This window comes from Littorina saxatilis, linkage group LG8 (genome assembly GCF_037325665.1).
Source record: "Littorina saxatilis isolate snail1 linkage group LG8, US_GU_Lsax_2.0, whole genome shotgun sequence".
Classification (NCBI taxonomy): domain Eukaryota; kingdom Metazoa; phylum Mollusca; class Gastropoda; order Littorinimorpha; family Littorinidae; genus Littorina; species Littorina saxatilis.
This window is the reverse complement of record NC_090252.1, coordinates 14,098,564-14,122,988: the sequence shown is the minus strand read 5'-3', so window position 1 is coordinate 14,122,988 and position 24,425 is coordinate 14,098,564. Positions and strand designations below refer to the sequence as shown.

The 24,425-nt window shown below is 43.0% G+C and overlaps 1 protein-coding gene across 2 annotated transcripts in view; it reads left to right on the top strand.

The window, feature by feature from the left end:
- LOC138972874 (uncharacterized) overlaps nucleotides 1–22,485 on the top strand; it is a 56,468-nt gene extending 33,983 nt beyond the window's left edge. For both annotated transcript variants that reach the window (XM_070345545.1, XM_070345544.1), the window contains 2 exons: nucleotides 4,207–4,254; nucleotides 21,098–22,485. In XM_070345545.1, coding sequence (XP_070201646.1) covers nucleotides 4,207–4,254; nucleotides 21,098–21,255 — 206 coding nt within the window. In that variant the 3' untranslated portion in view covers nucleotides 21,256–22,485. The remainder of the gene's footprint in view (nucleotides 1–4,206; nucleotides 4,255–21,097) is intronic.
- The last annotated feature ends 1,940 nt before the right edge of the window (nucleotides 22,486–24,425 follow it).

The following is a 24,425-nucleotide window of genomic DNA, read 5'->3' as shown; positions in this document are numbered from 1 at the left end:
GTAACATCTCTGCAGACAGTTTAGGGTCTGCCTTTAGTGCCTCAGGGGGGATCCCGTCTGAGCCTGCCGCCTTTCCACTTTTCATCTTCCTGATGGCCTTGATGATCTCTGCTTTGGTTGGCGGACCAGTGTTAACATGGAGCTGTTCAGTTGCTGGTGGTATGTCCGGAGCAGTGGGTGGGGGTGGTCGATTCAATATCTCCTTAAAATGTTCTTCCCAGCGAGATCTTTGTCCTGCCTCATTCGTGATAATCTTGCCATTCTTATCCTTCACCGGTTTGCTTGGGTTGCCCTGTTTTCCTGACAGCGTTCGCGTTATTTCATACAGCCTTTTGGTGTCTAGCTGCTGTCTCTACTTCATCTGTCAAGTCATGCACAAACTGTCTCTTGTCTGCTCTTGCACTTTTCTTGACTTGTCTGTTGATGTCCCAATACTGCGCTCTGATCTCATCTTTTTCCTGTTGGTATTGGCATCTGTTGAATTTCTGTTTCAGTTCTCCCCTCTCTTCTATCTTGGCCCATGTCACTGGTGTCAGCCATTCTTTGTGTTCTCTCTCCTTCTTTCCCAAGACTTCAGTGCACGTGGTCTTCCATGTCTTCTGAAGTTCTTCCCAGTGTTGTTCAACTGTTGTTTCCGTTAGTTCTGCCAGGGCCTCAAATGTGTTCCTAACTTCGCAGTTGTATCCTTCTCGTTTCCCGTTATCCTTCAAAAACTGCACGTTGAACTTGTAGTGTGGTCTGCCTGACGAGTCGCTGAATGCTCTCAGTTTGGTCTTCATCGTTGCCACTAGTAGCTGGTGATCTGAGGCTACGTCTGGTCCTTGTCTCGTTTTGACATCCAGCAAACTTCTTCTCTCCATTTGCGTGCTACCGTTATGTGGTCTATCTATCTGGTCGTCTGTCTTTCCATCTGGCGAAGTCCAGGTTGTCTTGTGGATGTTCTTGTGTGGGAAGATGGTGCCTCAAATAACAAGGTCGTTGAAGGAATAGAAGTCAGAAAACAGCTCCCCGTTTTCATTGCATGTGCCAATGCCATGCTTGCCCATGATGAGCTCTTTGTCTTTGTTGTTGTCTCCCACCTTTGCGTTCAGGTCTCCCATGACGATCTTCAGGTCCCTGCTTGGTGTACGATCGAGAAGGGACTGTAGGGAGCTGTAGAATTCTTCCTTTGCGTCTTCCTCCGCGATGTTGGTTGGTGCGTAGCACTGAATGATGGTGAGCTTCCTTCCTTTGGAGTTGAATCTGGCAGACATAAGTCTTGAGGGGACCGGCTCCCATGCCATGAGTGATCTTGCGGCCTCTGGTGTTAACATCATCCCTACTCCTTGGGTGTGGTGGTGATCCAAGTCTTCGTGGCCTGAGTAGATGATGGTCTCTCCTGATGTCAATTTAGACTGGCCGCTTCCGTTCCATCTTGTTTCGCATAAACCGAAGACTCTGATGTTGTATTTCCTCATTTCTCTTGCCACTGTAGCCGATTTTCCGCTCTCATATAGGGTTCGGATGTTCCAGGTCCCTATTCTGGTGTTTGCCTTTGTCGACAGAAGATTTGTCGGCGTCCTGGCTTCCCGTAGGCTTTCACCAGCACACGTCATGAGCTCTTCTGGAGAGGAATCTTCCTGACTGGGCTGTTGTTGGTTTGTTTTTGTTGCAGTTTCTGTAGCAAGTTGTTTTTTGGCGGGGTGGAGTTGCTAACCCCACGCCCAACCCTCCTCCTTTATCCGGGCTTGGGACCGGCTGAAAGACCTTTAGGGTGCATCCAGGCGGAGTTGGTTTACAAGGTATGAGTATCCTTTATTATCCAAAGGAATTTTTGGGACATTGAACTTTATAAAATAAACATCATGTCCTCAGTTCATTTGAGCAGTTAAACAATGTTAATGGCACAAACATTCACATGATAAATAATAATAATAATAATAATATGGGAGATTTATAGAGCGCTTTACGTTCTCTAAGCGCTTTACAATGAAAAAAATATATGAAACAAACATACATATACATACAAAGCAAAGCAAAAAAGCATGTACAGCAGCATTCAGCACACAAGTGAACAACGAAACACTACATCAATACAAGCTGCAAGCATACTAACACAGGCAAAACATTCAAACATTCAAACACCTGATCAAAAATGCACCACATTGAAATAAAAGTCATCAAAATACTGTGTGAAGAAGTGTGTTTTAAGAAGAGAGGTGGCACGAAACATTTCTACTGGGTGTTTGCACTTTTTCTTGCAATATGTGTATGTATTATCAAGAAAACACACATAAAAAGACTCATTTGTGCAAATGTTTTGCCTGAGGATCTTTTTATGGGTAAAAACGCCAGATTTTTGACCAAAAAAACATAAAACAGCCTATTCTGCTCGAGCGTGATATTTTAGACAGTTCTCAAACTAACAACCTCATATTTTTGTTATGAACTAACAAGTAGTATTTCTCAGTAGTTACAGAGCATTTTTATGAATATCAGCCTTAGTTTTCAGTAAAAAAAATAAATTGGGCGATATTATATTTTTGCATGAAACTGCTATGTCAGGCTTTCATTCCAATTCATAAAAATAAAAAAAATAAGTTTTTAAAAAAAAGCGCTTCTGTAACTACGGGGCGAATTCATTTACAATGATTGGGGGAAAAAATTAGTAGTCTTCCACAAGTAGATGGGAAGTGAAGACCTTCGCCGTGTGGTTACCGTCCTTGAAAATCACATTCTGAGAAAATTGCATTTGAAAGTTTGTGAAGTGATTTGCTGCGCACAGTGAAGACAGATGGACAAACCAAGAGTTTGTGTGCATTCAGGTACTTTTCACTGACATTTTTCAATACTCCAAGTACTCTTCATAATCCCCTATCAGTCCAAAGTTGCACATATGGACATCAGACTGTTGCTACACTCAATGAAACATCAAGTACAGTGATTATGATCAGCTGGAAATAAGGCGTTTGGAGTTTTACTTGCAACTCTCGATGTTCTCAGTTTTATCGCAGGAGCAGACATATATGGTTTCTGCTAATTCTTGTTTCCATCACACAAAAAGTGGCCGAGTTTTGATCGGAAATTGTTTTGAAGTAAGCATTATTTTTTTCAAAACTCATGCAGCTTTAGGTAGGAGGACGTCAGTCGTGCTTCTGCCAAAATAAACTCTAGACATAATGCTTCCCTGACAATTTCAAGGGATTCAATGATCTAGAGGGAGAAAAAGAATATCAACTTCTTGTTGGTGAAATAGAGTCGGGATGAAATCCAACAGATTTTAACCCAAACTTTGATTCACTGGGCGACATTTGCGCTCAGCGCTCCGAATGAGTCAACGTCTTAAAAACTACTTTCGCGTTGACATTTTTATACCACCCATGTCTGATAAGATATGTACGTGAAATGTGAGTATTTGGAAATGGATGCAATAATTGTTTTCCTCAGTTTATTTGAACACTTAACCCCCGATCTTTCTTTTTGACTCACATGCGAAGCAAAAGTGAGTCTATGTACTCACCCGAGTCGTCCGTCCGTCCGTCCGGAAAACTTTAACGTTGGATATTTCTTGGACACTATTCAGTCTATCAGTACCAAATTTGGCAAGATGGTGTATGATGACAAGGCCCCAAAAAACATACATAGCATCTTGACCTTGCTTCAAGGTCAAGGTCGCAGGGGCCATAAATGTTGCCTAAAAACAGCTATTTTTCATATTTTCCCCATTTTCTCTGAAGTTTTTGAGATTCAATACCTCACCTATATATGATATATAGGGCAAAGTAAGCCCCATCTTTTGATACCAGTTTGGTTTACCTTGCTTCAAGGTCAAGGTCACAGGAGCTCTTCAAAGTTGGATTGTATACATATTTTGAAGTGACCTTGACCCTGAACTATGGAAGATAACTGTTTCAAACTTAAAAATTATGTGGGGCACATGTTATGCTTTCATCATGAGACACATTTGGTCACATATGATCAAGGTCAAGGTCACTTTGACCCTTATGAAATGTGACCAAAATAAGGTAGTGAACCACTAAAAGTGACCATATCTCATGGTAGAAAGAGCCAATAAGCACCATTGTACTTCCTATGTCTTGAATTAACAGCTTTGTGTTGCATGACCTTGGATGACCTTGACCTTGGGTCAAGGTCACATGTATTTTGGTAGGAAAAATGTGTAAAGCATGTGAGTCGTATGGGCTTTGCCCTTCTTGTTTGTTTCAGTATTGGGTCATGTTGTCATCGCTCTCATATGTGTGTCAATTCTTCTGGGTGAGTAGATTTAGCACCAAGCCATGCATATGTCGTATCCATTCTGTACAATTTGCGCATTATGTACAATGAGCAGCATATCGTGCTCATTGTATACAATGAGCAACAAGTTTTGCTCATTGTATACAATGAGCAAAACTGTTGTCCATTGTATACAATGAGCAAGACCATAAAGTTGCACATTGTATACAATGTGCACCGAGTGAGCAAGATTGTATGTTGAATGACGTTCAAGCTACACTGATATATGAATCATAGTGAATGGTAAAGTGTTCAAATAACGATGTTTGTTATGTTTAAGCATTGTTTTAATTCTCATTTCGCTAAAACTAAACAGTGTATTAAGAATTTAATTATTGTAAATTAAAGGGGCAGAAAACAGCTAAAAACGTTCAAGCTACACTGATATATGAATCATAGTGAATGGTAAAGTGTTCAAATAACGATGTTTGTTATGTTTAAGCATTGTTTTAATTCTCATTTCGCTAAAACTAAACAGTGTATTAAGAATTTAATTATTGTAAATTAAAGGGGCAGAAAACAGCTAAAAACAACTTTGTTTTAAAAAATTCTTTGATGCATAGGAACCACTTTAGTGAAACCGCACATCGATAGCGCTGTTAGTTTGGCTGGAAATAACATTTAACTTTGTAGTGGAAGTAGAATGACGTTATATTTTTTGTGACAAACCCTGGCTATCACTGTAGCATAGTCTAGGGGGGGTTATACTACTGGCAATGTGAACGCCGATTTTAGGTTCTACTTTATCTTTTATGAGCCGGGTTAAACTTGTATGTGTATGTAAGTGTACGTTGTAAAGGAAAGTGAGAATGATAGTAGAATGGAATTGTGTGAGGAGTGAATAACGAAGACCGATGAATTTCAATGTATCAATTTAATGATGACCAAAGACAGTGAGTGATTATGTTAGCAGATAAATGGACTTAACTTCTGTATTGCGTTCTCGGGTACTGATGGTCAGTTGTCCAGTTTATAAAGGTGCTAACATCCCAATCCTCGCGTCTAGCTGATCCTGGTAATATATACACGTCAGCGTTCACGTGTAGCATGAACAGTTCCCACGTTCGAAGATGACGTTCACTAAACGTTCAGCGTCAGCTCCGTCAGCGTTCACGTACAGCATGAACAGTTCCCACGTTCGAAGATGACGTTCACCGAACGTTCAGCGTCAGCTCCACTTGTTCGTTATCGATCTACGTTCGAGAGGTGTCGTCCACAGGTATTATAAAAGGTTATCCTTAGTTATCACACATAGTTGTAGTTCGCCAGATACGTGGATACGTTATCTAGTTGTTCATGGTTCTCGATGGTTTCTCACTGGTGAAGTTACTCTTCTTCACATCGTGTTAATGAACAACTGAACTGAGTTCTCCACTGTGACTGTCTGGATATCCGGCGCAGAAGGAAGGTGAGATGAAGAAGGACGGATGAAGGGAGGGTCTGTTGATGACTGGATGGATCCGGGAGAGACTCCGAAGGGGTTGGTGACTGAAGCGATCCAGACGGAGCTGGAGCGATTCGAAGACGGAATAGAATTCGGATAGAATCCGGATAGAATCCGGATAGAACCTGGATCAAAGATAACATATATTACTATCAGCGATCCTAACTTTCTAAATAATAAAACACTCACACGCAATTTCATAAATTCATCAGCCTTCAGTTGGCAAACAGATGAAAATGGAGATGACCACCCAGATTCCCACCGGACAATTCCTGCATTGAAAACACAATTACTTTACAACGCGCCGACGGAATTGAGCTGCTCAAAGTTCTCCGGGTGCATCGTAGCGTGCCGCTTCTGTTGTATTAGTTTATCAAAAGATAACTCACCTCAAACAGGTTCGTGAGAAATTCGCTCCCCACAAGACAGAGCTCTCGCCTTTTCCTTTCCCGTTCTAAAAGGCAGTTTGAACTATTTCTTTTCCTTGGCCGAGCACTGTCTTGTGAAGCTACACTAATATAGTTCCTCACAATAATCAAAACAAAACAAACACAGTACATATTACTATCTTTTTTTATTTCCACAAACTCACAACAATCGTTTCTTGTTTCGGTTTGACATACACACTTGCCTTTCCCTTGCGTTATTACATTCATTATAATATTTGTAACAAGGCGGTCGAATGTGTAAAACAGCGAAAAGGATGACGTCTTCTGTAGTGACGTAATACTTTGAGTTACGTAATACGTTAAGTTCCGGTGATGCGGGTATTAGTCTCGGTCCTCTGATGGAACAGCTGATGTAGTCTCGGCAAATTCGTCTCGTGGTCTGTAGAATGTCCAAAAGCGTCACATACGCCCATGGGGGAATGAAGATTGTGGTCAATCTTATCCTACGCTGTGGTCATTCTACTCAAGTAGTCAGCTCCCACGTTGTCCTTGCCATGAATCACTTTGACGGAAAATCGAAAACCGAAAACATTGGTCAGGTTGTTGCCAAACTCCTGGCATGCATCCTCGATGTCCTTTCTTTGCTTGTGATTCAGTTCTTTCCATATGTGTACATCCTTAGCAAACTCCGTCCTCTTTGTTGACGGAGTCGGGATGTGTTTCAGACTGTCCGCGTCCGCGAAATAGTCGTTTGGCACTTCGTCATAGTCTTCGACGACGATGGCGATGTGTTCTTCCTCCTCTTCCTCAGGAGTATGTTCTGCCTGGAACATCTTGTCTCTCTCGTGGTATTCCCGCAGAAGGTTGACGTGATACGTGCGTACGTTGCGTCCCACCTTGATACGGTAGTCAAATGCGTTGACTTTTCCTTCGACAGCATATGGTCCCCTCCATGCTAGCTCGAGCTTGTTATGTTTTGTCGGGAGAAGTAGCAATACTTTGGCTCCGACCTCCAACGTCCGACGTTTGGTGTTGCGGTCGTAGTGATGAGCTTGGCGAAGCGCTGCCTTTGCTAGGTGGTCTCTTGCGATCTCGCAGGTTTCTTCTATCCTGTTCCGTAAATCAGTTACGTACTCGGCAGTTGTCTTTGCTTCGTCGGAAGCTCCTTCCTCTGTCCAGAGTTGCCTCAGTATCTGCATCGGTCCTTTGACCGTGCGTCCGTACAAGAGCTCAAATGGTGAAAATCCAAGAGAGTCTTGTGGTACCTCCCTGTATGCGAAAAGTAGGGCTGGTATGAACTCATCCCACTTCTCGGGTTGCTCCATCGCTAGTTTCTTCAACATTGATTTCAGCGTCCCGTTGAAGCGCTCAACCAATCCGTTGGTCTGAGGGTGCCATGGAGTTGTCGTAAGTCCTTTTATAGCCAGAAGCTGCTGTACATCCTTCATCAGCTCGCTGGTAAACTGTGTGCCCCTGTCGGATAGGATTTCGTCGGGCAGTCCCAGTCTGGTCCAGAAATTCCAAAGCGCCTCGGCGATGGTGCTGGCTTTGATGTCTCTCAGTGCGACAGCCTCTGGGTATCTTGTCGCGTAATCGACCATCACGAGGATGTATTGTTGCTTCGAAGCGGAGATAGGCTTAATTGGACCAACCAGGTCCACGGCTACACGCTTGAAGGCTGTATCGATGACTGGCATCCTGCCCATCGGTACACGTTTGGTCCGTCCCTTCGGTGATGTACGTTGGCACGCGTCGCAGCTCATGCAATGACGTTTGATGTCTCCCACTATCCCCGGCCAGAAGAATTCTTGCCAGATTCGCTCGCGAGTCTTCTTCTGTCCCAAGTGGCCAGCCATGGGCGAGTCATGTCCTGTGCGAAGTACCTTCGATCGCATCCTCCGAGGTACAACAACTTGTCGATGCTCCTTCCCTTCCTTGTCGACGTACTGGCGATAAAGGACGTCATTGACGTGTGTGAAACTGACCCGTCCATGGGTCACCTTTGTCTCGGCTAGCACATGTAGACGACTAAGGGACTCATCTGCACGTTGTTCCTTCTTGAGATCGGCCGCAGAAAACAATTGTTCGGCCTGAGGCACTAACGGTATCTGCGCTTCCAGTGCAGCATCTCGTTTCCTCTGATCCCGTGTTTCCACGGCTGCTGATCCTTCCACGATCACAGGGTCACGTACTGGGTAGACGGGAACTTCTACTGTCTCTCCTTGTAGACCCATCTGATTTCCTATCAGGACTGAGAATATGGGGTTGTCCATCACACTGACTTCTGTTTCGCCCACAAAGTAAGGCGTGTCCAAGTGTACTCTCGCTACGCGTAGTTGTTTCTTCGTAGACTTATCGGCGAGTGTCGTTTCCTTGACTGACGAGGTGAAGTTGGCATCAGGTACCAAAGCTGCGTCCACAATCGTTGAAGTACTTCCAGTGTCTCGGAAGCCTGTCGTCAATCTTCCTTCGACGGTGATTCTGGAGACTTTGGTGAAGGTCTTCTCGGCGCACGTTCCACAGAGCTTGTCGTATTTCGTCGAGTTTCCCACCTTCACTTCGGTGTCCATAGCTGCTCCGGCATCTTCTTTCAGTTTCGGACATTCACGTTTGAAATGAGGTCCATTGCAGTGGAAACATCTGATGTCCTTCTTGAAGTATGGCTTATCTTTGTCCGCTACTTTGCCTGACTGAGATTTGTCGTCGTACTTCCCACTAGCCTTGCGTGCCTCAAATCGATGACTATCTTTCTCCTTCACTGACCCCTTGTCGTCTCGGATCTTCCTGCTCGCTGACGGTCTTGCTTCTTCGTACCGCACGATGAGTTTCTTGATAGTGCTGATGTCCTCTGGTTCCCTGTCTTTGATATAAGTAGCTAAATTCTCTGGTAGAATTTCCATCAGCTGCTCTCTCAAAATTAAATCCTTCAGGGATTCGACATCACTCCCATGTCCTGACATGTCGATCCAGCGGTCCATGAACAGTGACAAATCGTTGATTAAATGCTTGTACGTGTCAGCCTGTTCTTTCCTTCTAGATCTAAATTTCTTCCGGTACGTTTCTGCCGTAATCTGGAAGTGCTCCAGCAGAGCCTTTTTCAGAAGCTCATATGATCCTCGCTCGTCGTCCGTAAGGCGGGTGTAGGCGAGTCGCGCCTTCCCTTTGAGGAGTGCTGTCAATCTGGGCAACCAAATCTCGTTGCTCCAGTGGTTCGCTCGGGCGTGGTCCTCGAATTGAAATATGAAGGACTCGATGTCGTCCTTGTCCTCCAAGAACGGCAACTTGGATTGATAGTTGTCTCGGTCTCTCTGCTGGGTGTGGTTGCTGCTGTTATTGGAGTTTCCTCCTCCTGAGTTAGTAGGGCGAGAAGCCTCAGCTTGGATACGTAACTCCTCGAGCCGAAACTCATGTTCCTTGTCTCTGGCACGTTCGTCGCGATCCCGCTGTTTCTCTTCGCGATCCTGCTCGAGTTTCTTAGCTTCGCGTTCACGCTCAACTTGCTGTTGTATCTGCTCGAGTTCGAACTTCTTTGCTTCACGTTCTTGTTCGATCACGTACTCTCTCAGCTCAGCTCCCGTTAGACCTAACATCTCTCCTTTCTCCATCAATTCTTTCGTCAGCTCCAAGGCCTTGCTCCTTGTAGTGACACCACTAGCGACTTGCTGTTCTTCAGACATCTTGTCGTCGAAAGAATCCTCCTCTTTACGAAATTAGCGATCCTTCTGAAAACCCTTGGTTACACGCGTTCAAAATCCACAAAAATCGGAATTTGCCGCAGCCAACTCGGAAACCGTCTCCGTCAACTCGGTAAATCGCGTTCGTAGAATCGGAAATTGAAAACGACCAAGTTAGTTTATAGTGTGTACACACTCCAGTTACCAATTCCTCGGATTGTAACTTTGTTTGTGACTTTGAATTCAAAGTTGCCCACGACTTTAGACAAAGTGTCTTATTCAAATCGGCCACCCACGTCAAACTAACGTGACTGATAATTCGGTGTTCTAATAAAATCCAATTCTATCAGAACCCTCGCCAACTCCGCACTTGTGCTGATCAAACACAATGCTATGACATTTAACCGAAATCAGTAATATGTATTTGCTCAACTATATGTCAGATCTGGACTTCTCGTAGAACAATGGTTCTCTTGTCCCCTTTCACTTTGAATTCCGAATTCGAAAGTGAAAGAATTTATAGCTTGAACAAACTACACCCTTTTGCAGAGTATTTATACCGCTCTGACTAACACCTTGCGTTGGTTCTTCTTCCAGAAGAAGGGAATCACAGAGTCGTTTCCCCAACCCTATGTTACCAACTAACCAGTTTACAACAGAATCCTTGCCTGATTAAACTGTACTGAAGCTATCTGACATGCTTCCCTTGTGGTCTTGATACTTTTTACCCAGAAGTATCGTCTCTTCAATAAGAGGTTACGTTCGTTTTTAGGAGTGGGAAGGGAATGCTTTATTGCTATTTACCCAGAGCAACGTCTCTACATTTAGAGGTGGTTTAGGTTTGGGATTGGGGTTTAACTAATCCTTAAACTAAACACACAATAACTAAGATGAAGATGAGAACGTACAAACACACGAGAATTTCTTTAAGTTAGTTTTGACTCAACAAGATCCCGGACGAGCTTCCCAATTTGTGACAAACCCTGGCTATCACTGTAGTATAGTCTAGGGGGGGTTTATACTACTGGCAATGTGAACGCCGATTTTTAGGTTCTACTTTATCTTTTATGAGCCGGGTTAAACTTGTATGTGTATGTAAGTGTACGTTGTAAAGGAAAGTGAGAATGATAGTAGAATGGAATTGTGTGAGGAGTGAATAACGAAGACCGATGAATTTCAATGTATCAATTTAATGATGACCAAAGACAGTGAGTGATTATGTTAGCAGATAAATGGACTTAACTTCTGTATTGCGTTCTCGGGTACTGATGGTCAGTTGTCCAGTTTATAAAGGTGCTAACATCCCAATCCTCGCGTCTAGCTGATCCTGGTAATATATACACGTCAGCGTTCACGTGTAGCATGAACAGTTCCCACGTTCGAAGATGACGTTCACTAAACGTTCAGCGTCAGCTCCGTCAGCGTTCACGTACAGCATGAACAGTTCCCACGTTCGAAGATGACGTTCACCGAACGTTCAGCGTCAGCTCCACTTGTTCGTTATCGATCTACGTTCGAGAGGTGTCGTCCACAGGTATTATAAAAGGTTATCCTTAGTTATCACACATAGTTGTAGTTCGCCAGATACGTGGATACGTTATCTAGTTGTTCATGGTTCTCGATGGTTTCTCACTGGTGAAGTTACTCTTCTTCACATCGTGTTAATGAACAACTGAACTGAGTTCTCCACTGTGCCTGTCTGGATATCCGGCGCAGAAGGAAGGTGAGATGAAGAAGGACGGATGAAGGGAGGGTCTGTTGATGACTGGATGGATCCGGGAGAGACTCCGAAGGGGTTGGTGACTGAAGCGATCCAGACGGAGCTGGAGCGATTCGAAGACGGAATAGAATTCGGATAGAATCCGGATAGAATCCGGATAGAACCTGGATCAAAGATAACATATATTACTATCAGCGATCCTAACTTTCTAAATAATAAAACACTCACACGCAATTTCATAAATTCATCAGCCTTCAGTTGGCAAACAGATGAAAATGGAGATGACCACCCAGATTCCCACCGGACAATTCCTGCATTGAAAACACAATTACTTTACAACGCGCCGACGGAATTGAGCTGCTCAAAGTTCTCCGGGTGCATCGTAGCGTGCCGCTTCTGTTGTATTAGTTTATCAAAAGATAACTCACCTCAAACAGGTTCGTGAGAATTTCGCTCCCCACAAGACAGAGCTCTCGCCTTTTCCTTTCCCGTTCTAAAAGGCAGTTTGAACTATTTCTTTTCCTTGGCCGAGCACTGTCTTGTGAAGCTACACTAATATAGTTCCTCACAATAATCAAAACAAAACAAACACAGTACATATTACTATTTTTTTTATTTCCACAAACTCACAACAATCGTTTCTTGTTTCGGTTTGACATACACACTTGCCTTTCCCTTGCGTTATTACATTCATTATAATATTTTAGTCTGGGGACTCGTGGCAAGAATACACCACAATACTGCAAATCATTGAACAAATTGTAGTTTTCTCAGCAATTGCACATAAAAGTACAAAGAATCGATTAAGAGGATGACACAAGTCATCCAGCAAGTATGAAAGGGTGAAAAAATTAATTAAATAAAAATCGTTTCGAAGGTAAACAACGCAGTGCGGGAGATAACTCCAACACGAGTTATCCGCAACCTTGGGAATATTAGCCAATCAGATTTTAGACGTATCGCTTTGCGCGGAATACTTGTCGTCTGCTTGAAGAACAACAGCATGGCGTTTGAGTTTGCAGAATGAAGGCGCCTGCTATATATTTTGCACCCACGACCTTCGAGTAAACGGTAAGATGCTTTCAGTTACATGTATACATGTTTTTAATGGGGGGGGGGGGGGGGAGGGTAGACGGGAGGGGGTGAGGGGGGCGCGAAAGTGATTGCAATGAATGCCAGATCTGTATCTGTGTCAATACGTTGAAAAACCACTTCTGTCATTTGATCGACGGAAGGGAGGTGCGCATATAAATAAGTCCTAAACTGTGTGGAGATCAGATTTAAAGATCTCCATAGATCCTGCCAGAACTTGATCGTCCTGTAGATGGTTCCAGTCTACGATCGTCCTGGGAAAATAAGAGTTCCTGTGAAAGCAGCGGCTATTGTCCGCAACACTGTTTCAACACTATTTGTTGACACAAAATCTTGGAAACGCCTTGCTGTTTAGATCTGTTCGTGTTTACCTTGCTTTCGGTTTTATGTGGCCCTGACAGTCAGAAATCAAATTGAATTTTGTACATCTTCGATATGTAGGTAATTGGTAATTAACTCTTGAATCTTGATGATGTTATTGCATGTACAGAAATCGGTACGACAGTCTATTAACATTATATATGTATCATAAGAAAACACAGACATTTGAAGTGCATGCTTCATTCAATCCACGTGCGTTTTGCGTGCGGTCACTTCTGGGTTCTCTCATTCGCTGCACAGAGCCGTAGACGATCATGTCACAGATCTAATGTCACCTAATATTCTAGCCATGCGTGTTGGTACGTGTGTGTGTGTGTGTGTGTGTGTGTGTGTGCGTGCGTGTCTGTGTTTGTGTGGGTGTGTGTGTTAGTGTGTGCGTATGTGTGTGCCGTGTGCGTGCCTGTGTGGGTGTGTGTAGAGAGAGAGAGAGAGAGAGAGAGAGAGAGAGAGAGAGAGAGAGAGAGAGAGAGAGAGAGAGAGAGAGAGAGAGAGAATGTATGTGTGCATGTGTGCGTTTTTATGTGTGTGTGTGTGTGGGGGGGGGGTAGTTAAGTCGCATACAGCATTGCCTTTCATGTGATTTATTTCCTTGTTTGTCTGTATTTGATTCGGTTTTATCACTCTGGATACAGAAACGTTTCCTGACCCTTGCATTAGTCAAGAGAAAGCATGGATTCAAGACCACTGCCAAAACAAGGAACGTCTTCTGAAGACACGGTTCGCGAAGGTATGAGGCGAAAGGGTGAGGGGGGGGGGATATGCCTGCTCGCTTGTGTATTAGGTGTGTGTGTGTGTGTGTGTGTGTGTGTGTGTTTGTGTGTGTGTGTGTGTGAGTGTGTGTGTGTGTGTTTGATTAAGTCACAAACAAAATTGTTTTGCAGTTGATTTATTGCCCTTGTTTGTTTTCATTAGGTTATCTCATCCTGGATGCAGAGACTTCCCTGGACCCTCACAATCTCCCGGAATCTGTCCAGGAAAAAAGCTTGGATCCCAGACTACTGCCAACACAAGAGGAGTCTTCAGAAGAAGCGGTTCATGAAGGTAATTCACACCCATCAATGTTGGAGGCCCGTGCCCTGGTCGACTGGTCTTTATGTGCGATATGCCAAACAGAAACAGAAGAAAAATGAGTAAATCCGACACAATCAACATTTGCCAAAGCTGGCGTGCAGACTGGGTACGGTCGTGTCGTCGACAATATTTTGAAACTTGAAGCCCTTGGGGATTCGTCTGTGTTTGTTTTGAACAAGGATCTCCTTGAAAAATGTAATGATATGAAGACAACCTTTGAAGAGAAAAAAGCTGTATGGCACAGAACCTGCAGGAACAAATTTGATAACCAGAAAGTTGCTCGTGCTGAGAAGAGATACTTGAAAGAAGAAGATAATGACCAGAAAGAACTGCACAGCCCCGTCAAAACAAGGAGGACGATAGGACCTGTGTGTGACCGCGATGCGAAAAAAAAGATGGTACTTCTGAAAAACTTGTGAACGCATGTACATTTACCATCGACCAAACAATTCGTGAATATGCAGAGATTGTGCAGGACCGATCACTCTTGGGAAAATTATCAGAGGGGGATATGCATGCCTTGGACGCCAAATATCATTCATCTTGCAAGTTGACTTTGTACAATAAATCTAAAAAAAGCCTTAGCAGAACGGGGAATTAATGACGCACACGAACAAAATGAGTTAACAGTGTTAAGTCAACTCCTTTCTTTCATTGAAGAAGAGAGAGAAAGCAAGTCCATGTCACTGTTCAAAATGTCTGAACTGTGCAAAGTGTATGACAGCCAGTTTCGTGAGCTGCACTGTTCATATAACAAAAAGGTTCATACAACAAGACTCAAAGAAAGACTTCTTCATATGGAGCCAAATCTGCAAGCTCAAAGGCAAGGGAAAGACACTGTCCTTATTTTCGATACAGACGTCAGCAGTTTGCTGAATTTTGCAAGAACATTAGATGATGACACATTTCATCTTGCACGTGCCGCACAGATTGTCCGTAAAGATATCCTTTCCAAAGACTATTGTTTTGACGGTACTGTTAAGGCCTCAGCAGACGTTGTTCCCGAAAGTCTGCGTGCACTCACAGGTATGATAATGCATGGAAACGTGTCTGGTTCGACTTTGACGGAGATCAGCAACAAGCAGAAGTCAGTGTCGTCAGTTTCCGAAGTTCTGATGTTCAACACAAGGAAAGGAGACAAGAGAAGTAAACGACCCACATCTTCAAGGTAATTTCACTCAACGTCGAGGGAAACACCACTGTCCAGAAAGAGAAAATGTAAGTTTTACGCCCTCACGGCAAAGCCATTAGGGGCATGTCACAAGGAAAAAATCCGGCTTTGAATGAAAATAAAAAATAAAAATGCAGGGGGGGTGTAGACCGCTGGCTGCCGGCTGCTAGAGGAGACCTGAAATGAGCTAGGGACCGGGTTGGGTCGTCTTGGGTCAGTGCTGAAATGGTTACTTTATTGGCTGTTGGCCGAACGGACACCCGGGCTTCATATTTTTGCATGCATGTATTCGTGTTTCCAAGGCCTGAGGCTTTCGCTGTGACCCCAGGATCTTTATCGTGCGCATGCGTGCACACGGGGGGTGTTCGGACACCGAGGAGAGTCTGCACAAAGTTGACTCTGGGACACACATCTCGCGCCGAACTTGGGGGTTGAACCCACGCTGATATGTAGTAACAACCGGTTTTAAAGCCAGCGCCTCTACCGACTGGGCAAACTCCCCACCCAATATGTTGGGGTCAAGAAGTTCCATGGAGGGCGGGGGGTATGGAGTAACACATGGTGTTTTGCTCAGAACATTCCCACCCAAGCAGAGCCGCGCTAGGGGTACGCATTACCGTGGAGCTGGCAGTCAGTGCTACCAAATGTCGTCTGTGTCTACCACTCGGTGGTGACTTAATGTGGGTCTATGTAAGCAGATGCCAGTGCAAGCAATCTGATGCAGAGTCAGGAGGCGGTTTGGTACAAGAGAACCTTAGAGGCCACAGCCTCGGCCGTCTAAGGGATCTGTGTGTATGGAGGCACATTTGGTTTCTGAGGTTTAAGCGGAGCTGTTGCCTCTGCTCCCACGTTCCCGTGTCTCAGGAGGCGTTTTTGGTATGGAAGCAAACCTGTAGGTTGGGGCCTCTGCCTTTCAGGATGCCAGGACTACAAAATGTGTGTCTTGAGACACATTTAGCTTAAGATTCCAGAAGTGGATCTGTGCTGTGCTGGATCTGCTGCAAGCACACTAGAACCAGCTCGCAACAGTTGAGGTGAACAGATTGGTGACCAAGACCATCATCGGTATCTCTCCGAGTGATGGGTGTGGGCGGAGAAAGTCTCCCGGACTGAGGGCATTCTCCCTTCTGTAGCGGATGAGACTAGCCATCTCTTCCTTGAGAGTGTCACAACCTTCAAACACGTGTGTAAGGTGTCCAGTCTTGCCACACTGACAGACTGCCTTGTCCCAGTAGATGCGGCTGCTGACCGTGCGCAAGCGACGCAACAGGCTCATGGGTCTCGGGGGGAGTGGGAGGTGGTGCCCTTTCCTATTGTAGGGGAGGTGTATCCATCCTCTCTCTTCACATGTTTGTGACAGAGTCTGCTCTCTTTCCTCTCTTTTTAGCTTGGCTAGTAGCAGTTTGGCTTCCTGGCAGGAGAGCCGAATGTCTGTCATTGGCATGGTTGACATAGCCGCTGGCCATATATATACTGGCCTTCTTTTATACCTCAGAACAAGGCAGAAGGAAGTCATGTGCTCCTGTGGCGGCTCATGCTACAGAAGTGACATCCAGGCCTCATAAACATCGAGATAGACGGAAGTTCTGTATTGTTGTTTGCGGGAAAGTGAGGTAAGTGATATCAAGCTCATGATCACTCAAAATGCGTGTCAAGCGATTTAGTGACCTTGTTACCTTTCCAATGGATACATTGTTTACTCTGATAAGCAGATATGAATCCATCAAACATTGCTGTTTTGCGAAAGTTTGAGAATATGTCGCGTAGGCATCGTTTCTCTTTTCGCGAGTAAAACGAACAACACGCGCCCCGAAACCAAGTTTACATTTTGGTGAAAGATGTATTTCTTTCACTGTGAACTTGAGACTGCGTGCTTTTGTGTGTTTAATTGTCGCAGGGGATACTAAAAGGATGTGTTCTTGCTCTGTTTTGCACTTGCTAATTTTGTGTGCGATTTTAGGAAATGATGCTTTATTTTTTATGACGAGTATAATCGTGATGATTTAATCAAATTGTCATCCTCTCATGCCATTAGGAATACTAAAGGGCTTTCTTTTTCTTATTTTGCAAACCTGATTCTGACAGAAACTCGCAGTATATAGACTTTTAGAATTGATGCGTTTCTTTTTATGAAGAGTATAGGTTTGAAGGTCATGACCTTTTCCGATCAGTTGTGTCATCCTCTTATTCGATAGAGAATGTAAAAAGGTATATGTATGCCAATTTTGGTGCTTTGTTCAATGATATGCAGTATCCTGCCACGAGTCCCCAGACTATTTGTAACAAGGCGGTCGAATGTGTAAAACAGCGAAAAGGATGACGTCTTCTGTAGTGACGTAATACTTTGAGTTACGTAATACGTTAAGTTCCGGTGATGCGGGTATTAGTCTCGGTCCTCTGATGGAACAGCTGATGTAGTCTCGGCAAATTCGTCTCGTGGTCTGTAGAATGTCCAAAAGCGTCACATTTTTTATTTTAAAACGGCCGTAACTCGCTTCAAATTTGACCAATATGCATGCGGTTTTTTTTGCTTTCGGCGTTTTGAACTGGCGTGCATGTGATAAGAAAAAGAATGGAACGAAAAATCCAAAACAATTTTTTTTTCAAAAAAATATTAAAAATCTTTTCTTTTTTTAAAATATATTTTTTGTTACATTTACCTAGAGTAAAGAGTAAAGAGTAAGCAATCTCTTTTTGGCCCGAAAACATGAAACGACAGCAACCTGTTGACTGCCCTTTTAATTAAACAATAAAAACAAATACAACAATTAATGTTGTTTCAACACACGCACACACACATAACATTCGTTCATAATAACGCTCACATTGTCATGTCATGCTAAAAGTAAGAGATAGAAACAACAACGTCAGCTAAAAAGGTAAAGGTAAAGGTATTCCCATAACCATCTGGTCGTAGGGGAGAGAGATGTTAGAGATCTCCACTTTTCTGGGGGCCAGCTTTTTATGAGGGCGGTGCCCATCTCCTCTCCCTCGCTGCCTTTGCCTTCCCCGGCCCTGAATAGGGTCAGGTACCCATTTCCAGCTGGGTGGACTGGAGAGCGCTCGGAAAAATCGGGTATTTGTATTTGTCCCCGAGTGGGGGACGAACCACGACCTCCAGCGTGAGAGGCAAGCGCTCTAACCACTGCGCCACTCCGCTCTCCAACGTCAGCTAATGAGAGCTAATTAAATTCCTAATGCACTGTATAGTTTTAGCGAAATGAGAATTAAAACAATGCTTAAACATAAAAAACATCGTTATTTGAACACTTTACTCACATATTCCATTCAACCATTCACTATGATTCATATATCAGTGTAGCTTGAACGCCATTCAACAATCTTGCTCACTCGGTGCACATTGTATACAATGTGCAACTTTATGGTCTTGCTCATTGTATACAATGGGCAACAGTTTTGCTCATTGTATACAATGAGCAAAACTTGTTGCTCATTGTATACAATGTGCAAGATATGCTGCTCATTGTACATAATGCGCAAATTGTACAGAATGGATACGACATATACAAGGAAGCAGTCAATGCATTGACGTGTTTATTAGTTTTATTTAGGTACAGTACAGTGTAATTCCTTGTTAATACAAGTACACACACACACACAAACACACACACACACACACACACACACATACACAAACGGGAACGTCCCACTCGTCCGAGGGTTCACTAGTCCGAGGGTTCACTAGTCCGAGGGTTCACTAGTCCGAAGGGTTACTATAGACGCTTGATTTTCCAGTTCGTCCCACTAGTCCGAGGGTTCACTAGTCCGAGGGTTCACTATAGACGCTTGATTTTTCAGTTATTATACCGCCCCTTAAAAGGCGGTATATAGGTTTCACTGTGTCTGTCTGTCTCTGTGTGTGGGTGTCTGTCTGTGTGTGTGTGTGTGTGTGTGTGTGTGTGTGTGTGTGTGTGTGTGTGTGTCTGTCTGTCCGCAAATAGATATCCGATGTTTGAGAACCGATTTCAATGAAATTATGTGTGAGGCTGTAGTACAACCCAGGCTCGATCCTCTCCATAATTCAGGTCGGTGGGATAACTAATTGACCCTCACGGGCAAAAGGAAACCCGAGGTGCTATATAATATGACTAAAAACTGTAGGCAGTTCGATCACGTAATTGTCCAGTCGGGGCGGTGTCCTGATAAATTTAATATCCTTTCTTCAGTCAAATTATAAATAACTAAGTTTCTTGGGGGAAATAGTCTGAGATTTCTTCAGTCAAATATAAAACACCACATTATCTTTTTGAATGAAAACAACTCAGTGTTTTTATGAGAATATTCTTCGATTTGGTTCCCACAGTAGTGAAAAACACACGCACGCACGCACACGCACATCCACGCACACATACACACACAAAATAAAAACAAATCAAATTGAATACCCTTTGTTCAAGCGTCTATAGTGAACCCTCGGACTAGTGAACCCTCGGACTAGTGAACCCTCGGACTAGTGGACCCTCGGACTAGTGAACCCTCGGACTAGTGAACCCTCGGACTAGTGGACCCTCGGACTAGTGAACCCTCGGACTAGTGAACCCCTCTCACACAAACACACACACATACACAAACACACACAACGACATGTCTTGGAAATTTTCAGTGGCTTTTTCTGTCTTGTGGACACTGCGTCTGTTTCAATAGTAACATTTCATTGTGTTCTTCTTCTTCTTTACCGCTGGTAATATATGGCAGGAATCAGGAATACATAAGGAAATCGCAGGAAGAAAATTACTACATTTAGTCAATCTGTCAAACGCAGATGAATAATACCGAACGCACAGCATATTCACGTGGAAAACGTGATTTAGCGCATCACGAGAAAGCGCATTTTTCTTTATTCTTTTTATTTTTCTGAGCATGTTTTTAATCCAAACCAAACCTATCTACATGTTTTGCGAATCCGAAAAATGTAATAAATAAGAACATCTTTTTTGGAACGATTTCTAACATTTTCTTCCGGGGGAGGGGGGGGGGGGGTTACCTAAAACCGAGCGATTTTCCCAGTCACATCAATGACGAGGTGCGCACGCCATCACAACAGAAAGAATGCCATTCATATACCGGCCATTCATGAACCGGTTGATGACGCGAATTCACGGACCAATCGTTTTGCCACGAGTTATTTGCGTGATCGGCACCGCGGCGCGAACATTTGCCTTGTGTCTTTTACAAGTTAGTGAAATTGGAATGGATACACAAGGATTCTTTTCTGAAACTATAATTGGAGCATCTAAATTTCATACCCCACAGTTTTCTGCAGCTGCTCTTTTAAAACAACAATAACAGCTGTTCCCTTATTACTGACCCTCTGAATTACCGAAATAAAATAAAATCCACAAGCGATAAATTAGTGTGCAAATAATATTGAAATTAAATATGAATCTCGTTTTTGACTTAAAAGCAAACATGATTCGTTAAAAAAATCTCTGTTATTTTAACATGTTTTTCAGAACCATTTGGGTACTATGTAGCAACTATAATATTTGATCGCCCCCTGCAAAGTAAGCAATTGATTAAACATCCCAATTTTTATTGATTCCTGTTTGTGGAAGTGTTGACATTAATTCAATTTAATTTTCAAGTTCCTGAGCAAAACCTTGTTTTGTCACACATCAAAGTACATTTTCTGAAAAAGGACCCAAAGGAAGAAAGAGTGTGCCTGTTACACTGGAAGCTATTACATAGAATTTACCCAACCAATGTTGTGTTAGATAAGATGGTATTTAGAACATTGAATAAGTGTGGGTTTTCTTTTTCGAGCTGTAAGATAGGTATCGAAAAGGTGTTAATTTAAATAATTTATTCAGCACCTTTAGAGCACCTTGTTGACATCCTTTCTGTACTTTCTTTTGCCAGTGGTCGTCGTGGCAGCAGTAACTGCTGGAGTTTACTGCGCCATGAAACAAAGGTCAGGAGATCAACAGAACGCCCCTCCAGCTAACGACCCTCCATACACCGGTCCTCCAGACAACAGCCCTCAGGTGAATGGCACCGCTGGGCCATCCACAGGCTAGACTGTTCCAACCACACCTCACGACGAGCCTTACAAGTCCAGTACTAAGGCCACTGAAGGCTCAGAGTACAGTGCATCAGAAGTATCTGAAGTTTGAATTACAGCCTGGTTAAATCTCTGTTTTCAATTCACATCAGTTAACCTCAAACCCAGCTAAATAGCTATTCGGGCGATTAGATAGTATTCTTGTTTGTGTTATATTATATCCCTCAGTGGACTCATTAAATCCATTACAACTTATGCGTCAACGAGTACATAATTCTACGTTTACAATTTCTCTCGATTCAACCCCTGAAAAGGTCACAGACAGACAGACATACAGACAGACACACACACACACACACACACACACACACACACACACACACACACACACACACACAAACACACACACACACACACAAACTCACAACATGATATATATATTGTATAATACTACTGGCAGAGCCAAACTATGCAGCTTGATGTGATACACGAATGGACTATGTTTTGTAAAAAAAAGAATTGAAAGTTTGGAAACTGATATTATTTTGACTGGATATAAAGGATGTCCTGTATTTATACACAGATGTTTATTCTAACATGAACATTAGTTTACCTACTGTTTAATATATGCATTTGTTATAATAAAGACAATTCTTTTCGTCTTTAGCTTGGAAAAAGTTATTTCTACCTGACTGGATCCATCACCTTTATTTCACTTACCAAAAGTCTTCTTTTCCACATCCTTATTTCTCTGCCCCCCGCATGTCGTAAGAGGCGACTAACGGATTCTGTTTCTCCTTTTACCCTTGTTGAGTGGTTCTTGTATAGAATATAGTCAATGTTTGTAAAGATTTTAGTCAAGCAGTATGTAAGAAATGTTTAGTCCTTTGTACTGGAAACTTGCATTCTCCCAGTAAGGTCATATATTGTACTACGTTGCAAGCCCCTGGAGCAATTTTTTGATTAGTGCTTTTGTGAACAAGAAACACTTAACAAGTGGCTCTATCCCATCTCCCCCCCTTTCCCCTATCCCATCTCCCCCCTTTCCCTCGTCGCGATATAACCTTCGTGGTTGAAAACGACGTTAAACACCAAATAAATAAATAAATAAATATGGAAAAAGAAGTGAAGACCTAAAGTACATCTGCATGGTTCGCTTCTTTAGTTATGCCCATGGCATTTACGCTCACAAATGTTTTACAATATCTGATATTATACAAGTTAAAACAAATATACGTTAACATTTCGGGAGTGTTTTTTTGTTTTGTTTTCGTTGTTTTTGTCGAACTGGGCTCGTATTCTTGAATAAGCTGCAACATTGTGTCCTGTAAAGTCAAACTGTCGTTTAACTACCGCCCGGTATTTATTTTTACTGCCCAGTAATTATTCATTTTCGCCCGGTATTAATGTGTGTCTGGCGGAAGGTCGGCAGCTACCAGAATTGGTTATTTTTAGAATAGGAGATTCCTCATGCTTGCTCCTCTCTACAAACAATATTTGAACAAGATTTATTCTTGAAAAAGCTGCAACTCATATACTGGCCTGTAAAACTCAATAAGTCCGCCAACTGCTAAGTGTTAATTATGAAACACCGGTAAGTCCTTACCGGGTTGTCTCCGAGCTGTAAAGTTAGAGGACCCATCCCCCTCCTGTAAAGTCGCTACCTGTCAGTAACTTCACCAACACTGTCCGTTAAAACCGTCAAGTTCGAATAAATCTTGTTCAAATATTGTTCGTAGATTTATGTCCCTCATGGACACACATTGGTGTCATTTAAGCACCGATGCCTTGTGGTCAAATACGAGCTTCTGCTCGCGACAGATTTCAACCGATGCTCGATCATAACGGCGTGTTGCGAAAGCGTGCTTGCGTCTTGTTTAATGCATTACAGTGGCGAGATTTTGGTGTCTGATTCCGTAGCCGAACGGTTATCGAATTCGCCTGATGCGCGATTGAGTCGAGTTCGTATCGCCATCAGGCCTTACTTTTTTGTTTGTTTTACTCTTTGTCATTAATTTTGTTTGTTTTTGTTTATTTTCTTCGTGTGCAAAAGAGTACGTTGTAATATCAAAATTGATTTAACAAATTAATTTTAGGCGAGAATGAGGTGTTTTTTTAAATTGATGGTTAACATGATATTACCGTTAACTACCTTGTATACGCCCACCCACCATATGTACCAGTTTTGCCCAAAAGTGGGGGGTGGGCGTTTACTAGGTACTATACCCTTGACAGGAGTGGGTCCTTAGCTAGAAAAACGATATTTTGGTCATTTGTCATAGAAGTGTTCAAAGAATGCGTTATTGCACAAAACTCCCCCCCCCCCCCCTCTCTCTCTCTCTCTCTCTCTCTCTCTCTCTCTCTCTCTCTCCCACACACACACACACACACACACGCACACACACACACACCCACACTAACACATTAACACACACTAACACTAACACACAAAATCAACCTCTTCAGACATCACTTCCCGCCAAAGATGAAGCTTTGAAGACGAAGACCATTGTTGGAGCAGTCCGCGGTACAAGCCATCAACAACTGTACGACGAGTCAGGCTTTATTTCACTTTAAGAGAGGCGTAAACGTCAAAAATTGATATTATTTCACAAGATTGTACACCGTAAGGTGCCAAACTACTTACTTGCGATATTGCCACCATTAATATCAACTAATAATCCATATCGCCAGCGCAGACCTTTAGATAGGAAAGTTCCATAGTTTAACACTGAATTATACAAAAACTCATTTCTCCCATCTGAGTTGTTCTTCAGTACTGGTGACAGAAAGGGGGAAAAGTGGTCAAAATTCAAATCTCTAGTTTTGTTTTTGAAATATAGCTTTTCATCAAGCAGAAATACTGTAGTATCTGATGTACATAAGAAAAAATCACTGGTTCACATGGTTCTTACATAATCTAACTTTTAAAGCTGGTTTTTGTGTGTCTGTGTGTATGTTTGTATGATGACGATAGGACCCGAAACGGCTGCACGGACTGAGACAGGAATTGCAGAGAATGTTCTTTGGCACTCGAGTCGTGTCATAGGGTACTTTTGGAATAGCAAATTTGAAAGGATTCTCTAAAAAAACGGCGGAAAACATTATATACCCTGTGAGCTATCGAGGATCCTCCCCGTCTGGGCTGTCAAACACAGTCTTGTTAAAAGACGTTTTCAAAAGATA